Source organism: Sceloporus occidentalis, unplaced genomic scaffold (assembly GCF_023333645.1).
Source record: "Sceloporus occidentalis isolate IW3139 unplaced genomic scaffold, rSceOcc1.0.p SCAF_14, whole genome shotgun sequence".
NCBI lineage: Eukaryota > Metazoa > Chordata > Lepidosauria > Squamata > Phrynosomatidae > Sceloporus > Sceloporus occidentalis.
In genome coordinates this window covers 11,699,875-11,709,824 of record NW_028316994.1, presented here as the reverse complement: position 1 = coordinate 11,709,824, position 9,950 = coordinate 11,699,875, and the positions used below count along the sequence as shown (strand labels likewise).

The following is a 9,950-nucleotide window of genomic DNA, read 5'->3' as shown; positions in this document are numbered from 1 at the left end:
ACACACATGAAAACATGTCTAGCTGCTCTGGATACAACCTCTCACAGCAGGAAATAAGGGAATAGGTTTCAGCACTCTGGATAGTTCCTCAGACATCCAGCACAAAACGGAACAGGTTCTCAGTAGCAATAACAGGTAGCTGGCACTACTTAGTACCAGGCTGGAACTGCTGTTAAAGGAGCAATGCAAAACAAATTATTCAAGATCAGTTTTATTTACGGTCTTTGACCAAAGTATCTCAAAAATATATTAAAATTAACCAGCAAAAACAAATTTGCAAATATACCAGTACAAACAAATTATTGCTATGTGTCTTCAAGTCAATGTCAACTTATGACATTCCTCTCACAGGGTTTTCTTAGTAAGATTTATTCAGAGGAGTTTTCCATTGTCTTCCTCTGAGGCTGAGAGAGTGTAATTTGCTCAAGGTCACTCAGTGCATTGCAATGGCTGAGCAGGTAATCAAACCCTGACCTCCTGAAGTCCTAGTCCAATACTCAACCCAATCTAGGGTGCTCTCTCTTATTTTAAAATCATGAGATAGAGTCATGAGACAGAATGAAGAAACAACCCCAACAACTGATCAGTGACATTGTGAGAAGCAGTCAGGCAGAGGACCAGTGTGTTCTGCTTCCCACAAGCACAATGACAAAGATTCATGCTCCACCAGTGTGATGTTAATGTGATGTCCAAAGAGTCTTGAGTCACCTTCATGACAAGTATTTATTATGGCAGGAGCTTTCCTGGATTCTTGTCCATTTCCTTTGATGCATGCACTCTTGTCCAAAGTTTCTGTGGCTGCCATAACGTCTCAGTTTTAATGAAAAGCTGATGGGGAGGATCAAGGAAACCAGATCGAGCTTCCAGAAGGAAGAGGAGTTTGAAAGACTGATCAAGAAGCACTTAGTAAATTTAAGTAGATAGAGAGCAAAAGAATTCAGAGATATAGTTATGTTATTCTGGAATATCAGTATGCAAAGGGATCTTGTAGGCCAACACTAACTACTTTTAAGACTAACACTAACTAACTCTAAATTAGTCTCAATGGTGTTTCAAGATTCCTTTGTATAAAGAGCAAAATATTTTAGTGCTTGGATAGAACAATACCAGGGAATACCAGAAGCTATAGGACTATATTCACAGGAAGAAATCATCTCGGAATACTCCTTGTCTAAGAACATTCAATGAAATTCATATGGTCACCATAGGACAACGTGTGATTTGAAGACATGTAAATCACATTAATTGATTTATAGGACTAAGAGTCGGGATCAAAAAGTGCAGCTGCAATCCTATAGCCAACTTACATGGGAGTAAGTCTTGATGAACTCAGTTGACCCCGTCTGATCTACAAATAAGTGCTTATAGGGTATTACATACCAATGACATCTTCCTCCAGCTCAGAGGAATAGGGCCCAGAACAGGAAAGGTAATTTTAGGGGGGCGGTTGTGAAAGATGTAGTGAATTTCTCCCTCCAATGACTACCAAAAAATAAATACATACATACATACACCAGGCATACAATAGGGTTCCCACCAGTGATTCTGATGAATAACGAGAAATAAAACAGAGATGGAGGCCAGAAGTACATTATGGCCCTGTTCCCTTACACTTCAGTTGCTGTACTTAACTTTTGTCTCCGCATAGAAAAATGTAAGTACTGAGATGTACTAAAGATGCACAATTATTATTCTGTGATGTGCTTCCAGATGGATTTGACTAATGGGACCACAGTCAAGGAATTCATTCTGCTGGGATTTGGAGTTGAGCAGCAGAAGCGGTTCCTGCTCCTCATCTTTTTCAGTATCCTCTACATGCTCACTTTGGCTGAGAACATCACCATTATCACTCTGGTGCTTGTAGACACCCGCTTGGCCCGGCTCCCCATGTACATCCTCCTGAGCAACTTCTCCTGGATGGAGATGTGCTATGTGACAACCACAGTGCCCCGGATGCTTTACGACCTGGCATTCCCTTATGAAGTCATCTCCTTCCAGGCTTGCTTCCTTCAGTTCTATGTCTTCTTCACCCTCGGCAGCACCGAATGCTTCTTCCTCTCAGCTATGGCCTTTGATCGGTACCTGGCTATTTGCCACCCACTGCGCTACCCACAAATCATGTCTCAAAAATCATGTTATAGTTTAGTGACTCTTTGTTGGGTCCTTGGCAGCTCAGCATACATTGGTCCAGTGACATTGATCTCCAAGTTGTCTTTCTGTGGCCCCAACATTATTGATCATTTTGTGTGTGATTTTGAGCCCCTTCTGAACTTGGCCTGCCCTCCACGAGGGAATGCTGCCATTGCCTACCTGTTTGTTATGAATGTCCTGGTTATATTAGGTAGCTTCATCTTTATTGTGCTCTCCTATGGGGTTGTCATTCTCACCCTGATGAAATCTTCTAGGCAAGGCAGTCGTAAGAAGGCCTTCTCCACCGTTTTCTTCCACTTGGTGGTTGTGACCCTTTTCTATGGTTCAGCAGGAGGGATGTATGTTACTCCTTCTGGAGAAGGTCACTCACATGTCGCTAAAATAGTAACAACCTTCTATACAACCATCACACCTTTCCTAAATCCCTTGATCTATTGTCTGAGGAATGATCAGGTGAGGGAGGCCCTGGACAGGCTTCTGGGGAGAAAAGATATATGGCTTAGAAGAAAGGTGGCTTTGCAAAGGGGAGAAGGAAAGAAAGGGAAAAAATGAAAAATAACTCACCAATGCAACAAGATAAAAGCAATATATTCACAAAGGAGGAGAGCAACACTTTTCCTTTCTAAAGAAATTACACTTGCATACACTCCAGCATTTCACAGACAGACACCAGAACATGTGTGGCCAATCATCATGAGAGTGTGAACAAGTTGACAAACATTATTTATAAGGAAGAAAAGACAAGCTAGGAGAACCTGTAGCGGCCTGCTTTTGCCTGACGCTGCAGGGAAGGGGAAACCCTGCTTCTTCCTTTCCCCCTCCCTCTGCTGAACTAATGGAACACAAACTACTTTTGCACTTTGAACTTAGTTTGAGGCATATGAAGTAAACTGAGGTCAAAGGAGAAAGGTGGGAAGAGGTGAAAGAAACTGGGGCGCGTTACAGACCGCCTGTTTGGGGCGGCCTGTATCCGGCCCTTTCCCCGCCAGATCGGGCCCTCAGCTGCCACAGCGGCAGCCTCTGAGGCCCCAATCTGCCACTTTCCAGGCCGCAGGGAAGCGGCAAAAGGCCACTTCCCCGCGGCCTGGAAAGGGGTGTCCTTGGGGCTTCATGCCACTCAGCCCTTTTCTGCCTTGCGTCGCTGGCACAGCCGTCTAAAGGCTGCGCCAGCAACGCAAATCCTAGAAGGAGCTCCATTTCAGAGCTCCTTGCTGCACAGCAAAAAGGGCACCCCAGGTGCCCTCGCGTGGTGCAAGGATGTCACGTCCGTGCCGCCCCATTTGGAGGCAGCGCGTTCGTGACATCCTAATGGCGGCGCCAATCTAGAATGGGCGCTGCCATTTTGTACGTACCGTGTACGTACTAGGGTTGGGGGCGTCTGGAAGAGCCGCCCCCAGGCAACCCTAGTACGTACACGGTACATACTTTAGGCACGTCTGTAACGTGCCTGGGACATTTTAAAAGCAGCTGATAGCAGAGAATTAATCAGGACTGTCCCTACCAGATCAGGAAAGTTGGAAATTATGCATTTGACCAAACAAATCCTTAGCAAATTGCCTGGAGAAAGAAGGAAGAACATGTATTCATCCTTAGCATTTCATGCTGGTCAATCCTGCTGCCAAAACACAAAAAATAAAAGTAAATGGAAGGCAACAAGAGTATGAGCTTAATTTGTTGGTAACTCTATAGCAGATTGAGGAAGACTGCCTCTCAATTTGAGGACCAAAATGCTGTTGTTGTGTGGCTTCAAGTCATTTCTGACTTATGGTGACCTTAAGATGGTTTTCTGGGGCTGAGAGTGTGTGACTCTCCCAAGGTCACCCAGTGGGTTTCATGGCCAAGTGGGAAACTGAACCCTGATCTCCAGAGTTGTTGTCCAACACTTAAACTGTTAGGCTCTCAAGGACCATAACACATTAGAAAATATTTCGGATGTGATGGGGAGTCTTCCTTGTTACACAGCTGTTGCAGCCATACATGCAGACAATGTATCTCAAACTGAGGTCTGCAAATAAGTAAATTCTGCTGCTCTTTACTGAACTTAACAATAGTTGCTGTGTTCAGCTTCCGTTTTGGCCTGGATTTTCTCTTGAGTAACCAGCTCAACAAGTAACGTATGTGTATAATCAATAAAACGAAATAGATCTCTTCTTTTATATGCAGATTATCATGTGATTCTGCTGTTCCCTAAAATGAAATAAAAAACAATCAAACAAAAATGCATTTTTATATAAAAAACGATAAACAATTATTTCATCTGTCTGTGTGTTCTTACATCTGTGTCAAACTGTATCAGGAAGTGACTATTCAGTCTGTTTCTCAACAGAGTCAGTTTCACAGGTGTAAAATCATAAATCCCTCCCATCCATTTCTGCTAAAAATTGAATGTCCCTCATGTCAAGACAGTTGGTAATCTGCAATTTAACCTTTTTATCAGCTCAAAGGTTTTGTAGCCTGTACTTTAAACTTATCAAATTATATTCTTTATTAACATAACAACTAAATGTCCCTCATCTTGAGATATTTGAAAACACAGGTTAGCTGAAGTTACTTTTGCCAATTATCTGCACTCTAGCACAGCAGACAGAGACAACTTGTGCCTGGAGAGATGTTGTTTGGGAGGTTAATGAGGGACACACACTCCCAAGAGCCATGAACTACTTATCAGAGGCATTCAGACTTTGACCTATGTCCATGCCAGGTCTTTCTTCCTACTTTATTTGTCACTAAATCTGTAACACAACTGAGCTCCACTGCAAGATCTGGGGGACAGCATGCTGTCCTCTAATCCCTGAAGCAGCCTCTATGATGTGAACACAAGTGGATGGACCCAACTGATGGATGGAGACCCATCCATGTTACTTCAATGCAAGTACAGTGTAACAGTGAACAGTGACCAAATTATCAATGGGGAATTTAATTAGCTCAAGGTCACGAGAGGAGGCCTGTTACTACACCTCAGGGATCGCCCCTTCGATCTTTATACCAGGAACTAGAAATCCAGAAATGAGGCAGAGGCTCTAAGTACAATCAATGTCTCTTTTATTGGAAACAAGGATTCAAACATACAGGCACATACGCTCACACATTCATACAAGACTCAGGAAATAACGTAGTAAATGTAGACTAGATATTAGGCTTGCTAACGGAAATACTCACCTTATGTAGAAGTTCTATCTTCCAATTTGTGTGTGTGGGTTTGCAGGTCTGGTTAAGCAGACAAGTCAGAGAGAAAGACTGACTTTAAAACTGACATAGATAGCTGTGCTGCCAGCAACAGAGAGAGGCTACCAGCAGCTAGAGGTACCAGCAGTGAAAGGCTGGCCCCAGCGAGTGGCTAACTGGCCCCAGTGAATGGCTAGCCGCAGCCCCTCTCTAAATTTAGGAGACCTTGTTAAGGGTTTAACAGGGTCTCTAGACAAAGGGTAATCAAAGGAAACTGTTTGAAGTGTATTTCACATCCTAACCAAATGTTTTGATCTAACCCAAATGTTTCTGCCAGAGTAGGGACCTGAATGGCTACAAATGCCATTCCTTTGATTCAAATGGTTCCCCCTCAATCACAAAGAGAGACACTTCCTTAAGACATTTGATAGCATTTTTCCTGATAGCACTTAGCAGCTTCTTGCATAATCTCATCCAAGCTGGGAAAGGAAATTCGTTTACATATCAAAAACTCATGGCTTCCCTTGTTTCAGTGGGAGATCACATGCTAGGGCCATTTGGCTACTCAGGTCAAGATGCACTTTTTATATCAAGATGCAGGTCATAGATTATCATTTAGATATATTAAAAAGGTGTAGATCAATGCCTATCATTTCGTAGATCAATGCCTATCAACAGCCAAAAGAGACTGAGGTGAGTACCACTGAGAGATGGGCTTGAATGGGTGTTACTTTTGGGGGGTGAGAGATATTTGGGCTGTTTCAAAGATGTTTAATAGGCAGGCCATTACCAAAGAATACCCATACAGAGAAAGCAGGACAAAAGAAGCATGAAAAGCCAGCAACTTTCAGCTATAACCCTGACTAAGTTATAGACAGTGTGGTAGACAGTGCACACAGTGAATAGAGATCTTTCTTGGGGAGCAAAGACACCAGTAGCATGGAGAAACAAACTGAAGGCTTTATTACAGGATCATCTGCTTTTGTCCATTTTCTGATCTGATAGAGGTCAGGATCTTTCAAACATCCCATCCAAGTCCTAACCAGGGCTGACCCTATGTGCTTTCAAGATCAGACAGCATCTGGTGCCTTTAGGGAATTTAGACCTTCTCTGTTTAAAATCCCAGATTACCTCTCCAAAGAAGTATCATGTAAATTCTATACTAACTTCAAAAGCTGAATGTCTTCCATATTAGGCTCTCTGTTTGCTTATCATTTCAAGAAAGAGCTAAAGATATATATCTATATATATATATCTTTTTCCCTCTGATTTTTTTCCTTTTTCCTTTTTCCTCTATTAAGGAAACATCAGGAAAATCAAAACAAAATAGTAGTAGCCTTCTATAGGCCCCTCTAGTTACCCATTCATCTATGGAAATACTAAGAAACAAGATACTCTTATTAAAAGCAAAGATTTTTACCTCATTATAGCCACTGTATGTTTTAATTTTAATCTGTTTAATTGTATTTTAAGGGGGGGTGGGAATGATGGTTTGGATATGTTGTAAGCCACCCTGATTGTGTTTCGTAGAGGGGTGAGATATAAATAATGTATTATTATTATTATTATTATTATTATTATTATTATTATTATTATTATCTGGTTCCACGCTACTCATTGAGATGGCCATGGCAGCCCAAAGAGAAACCAGAAGTTGTGTCAGTGTTCTTGGGAGCATGAATGAAGCAAAACCTCAAAGAGCCTCAGTGCCTTGTTTCTTGTAGCTGCACCTCATCAGACAACTTGAGAAGTAAGTACTCTGTGGCATGAGGAGGGGATATTTTCAGATTTTACAGAGTGTACAATATAATGGTAGATGTTGAGGTGCAGCTACCGTTATGGTCCTTATGAACCCAAAGAGAGTTCAAAAATTCAGGCCACTTTGTTGATCCCTCAGAGTGTAAGTGTGTGTGTTTGTCTGTACATGTACATTTGTGTTGGATGTATTGTATATGCATTTTTGTTTATGAATGCACACGTGAACCAATATGGTAGAGTGATCTGAGCACTGAATGAGGCCGCTGCCACACTGCAGAAATAAAGCAGTTTGACACCACTTTAACTTCCATGGCTCCATGCTATGAAATTCTGGAAATTGTTGTTTGTTGTGGCACCAGAGCTCTCTGACAGGGAAGGCTAAATATTTCACAAAGCTACAAATGCCAGGATTCCATAGCACTGAGTCATGGTAGTTAAAGAGGTGTCAAACTACTTTATTTCTGCAGTTTGGATACACCTTAGGACTGGAGGTGGCCAGGGTTTGAATCCTTGCTTATCTACTCGGTGACCTTGGGCAAGTCACACTCTCTCAGCCTGAGGAAGGCACTGGCGAACCTCCTTTGAATAAATCTTGCCAACATAATATTGGAGCCAACCTGAAGTCATATAACAAACAAAGCAACAATGGATGATCTCACCCACAATTGCAACAGTATCCTGATAAATATCCTAACTATTAGAATCATCTGATTCTAATATGGATTATCATGTTGTGTCTTGGCTGGAAAGATCTGAGATAGTTTAAGACAGGGATTGAGATGCGATATTTCTATGGGATGCAGAGAATGAGTGTTGCCTGCCAAAAACAATTCTGTCCCCCAAATGAAATTTTCTTTCATTTTCCAAATGTTGTAATATTTAAGACAGCAAGACTGTAGTAATCTTTCACAACTAAAACTCTTGTATTTACTGTGTTCACAGTCCCTTTGTTAACTGTGCCAGCTCCCTTTTCTTTGGATACCTCTGCTGCAACTGCATCTAGACTGCAGAAATAATGCAGTTTGATGTGGCTTTAAGTGCTATAGCTCCATCCTATGGAATTCTGGGATTTTTAATTTTATGAGCTATTTAGCTTTCTCTGTCAGAGAGCTCTGGTGCTACAACAAACAGCAACCCCAGGATTCCACAGGACAGAGCCATGATGACAGTTAAAGTAGTGTCAAACTGCATTCATTCTGCAATGTAGCAGCGGCCTCTATATTTTAATGGTTCAACTGAAGTTTTTACTTACTACTATGCTAGAAATTTGAGAACTGAAGAAAACAAAAGATTATTGCCTCCAGTCTCTATATTGCCTCAAATATTTCAGAACTGAAGGAAAACAGAAGATTGCTGCCTTGAGTCCCTATGTTGGGAGAAAAGTGGGATATAAGAAAATGAAATAATAATAAAAAATAATTATGAATACAGACAATAAGCACCTATTGATTGTTCTTGGTATACAAAAATGATTCCATTATGTCATTTCAGATGGAGTTGGCCAATAGGATCACAGTCCAGGAATTCATTTTGCTAGGATTTGGAGTTGAGCAACAGAGGCGTTACCTGCTTCTCCTCCTTTTCACTGTTCTCTACATGCTTGCTCTGTCTGAGAACATCACCATCATCATGCTGGTGCTTGTAGATACCCACTTGGCCCAGCTTCCCATGTACATCCTCCTGAGCAACTTCTCCTGGCTGGAAGTGTGCTATGTGACTGCCACTGTGCCCCGGATGCTTTTCGATCTGGCATTCCCTCTTGGGGCCATCTCCTTCCAGGCCTGTTTCCTCCAGTTCTATATCTTCTTCTCTCTTGGCTACACTGAATGCTTCTTCCGCTCCGCAATGGCATTGGATAGGTATCTGGCCATCTGCCATCCTCTGCGCTACCCACAAATCATGTCTAAAAATACCTGCTATGCCCTGGTGACTGTTTCTTGGGTCTGTGGCTTTCTGGGTTACATGATCCCAGTGACATTGATCTCCAAGTTGAACTTCTGTGGACCCAACATCATTGACCATTTTGTGTGTGATCCTGGGCCACTTCTATCACTGGCTTGCCCTCCTCTGGATAATGCTACCTATATTTGGCAGCTTTCCATGAATGTTCTGGTTATAGTAGGAAATTTGGTATTTGTGTTACTGTCCTATGGTGTTGTCATTTTCACCCTGACAAAGTCATTAAATCCAGGCAGTCGTAAGAAGGCTTTTTCCACCATTTCCTTCCACCTAGTAGTCGTGACCCTCTTCTATGGCCCAGTGGTAGGGATGTATGTGGCTCCCAATGGAGAAAGTAATTCCCAAGTCGCTAAATTAGTAGTAACGTTCTATACAGCCATTACACCTTTTCTCAACCCCCTGATTTATTGTTTGAGGAATGATCAAGTGAGGAAAGCAGTGTGGAGATTGCTGTGGAAAAAGGAGAAATGGCTGAGGAAAAAGGTGATAGTGTAAAAGGGGGAAAGAGAGAAAAGTATCATAAAAGATGTGCAAATGCATTCACAGAGGAGGGAAGAAAGACATTTCATTCCCCAGAAAATCGTACTTGGCTGATCATTCTGACAGCACATTGACTAGAGAATGAGAGTAGGTGCCTGTTGACTGTGCAAAAGTATTTCAGGTGGATTGTTATCCAAATTTAATTCGTAAGATGTGATGGGGATTGCTACCTGTCAGGTTGCTGTTCCACAGATGAGGAGATTGCACTCTGAACAGAGGCAGCCAGTTAAGTAAGCACTAAGAAAGGAAAAGTTAGCTTTGCACAGGATAGGGACAAACTGGATCTGAAGGGAAATTTATTTATTTATTTATTTATTTATTTATTTATTTATTTATTTATTTCTATCCCGCTTTCCTCCCAAGACGGGGACTTTACT

General features: G+C 41.9%; 2 protein-coding genes across 2 annotated transcripts; both read left to right on the top strand.

Annotated features, from left to right (window-relative positions):
• Window positions 1-1,710: 1,710 nt before the first annotated feature.
• Window positions 1,711-2,703, top strand: LOC149303962 (olfactory receptor 11G2-like). The gene has a single exon (XM_089480886.1). The coding sequence runs from the start codon at window positions 1,711-1,713 to the stop codon at window positions 2,701-2,703; it is 993 nt and encodes a 330-aa protein (XP_089337012.1).
• A 5,862-nt stretch (window positions 2,704-8,565) lies between these two features.
• On the top strand, window positions 8,566-9,528 carry LOC149303961 (olfactory receptor 11H6-like). The gene has a single exon (XM_089480941.1). It carries the CDS (start codon window positions 8,566-8,568, stop codon window positions 9,526-9,528), a length of 963 nt encoding a protein of 320 aa, XP_089337067.1.
• The last annotated feature ends 422 nt before the right edge of the window (window positions 9,529-9,950 follow it).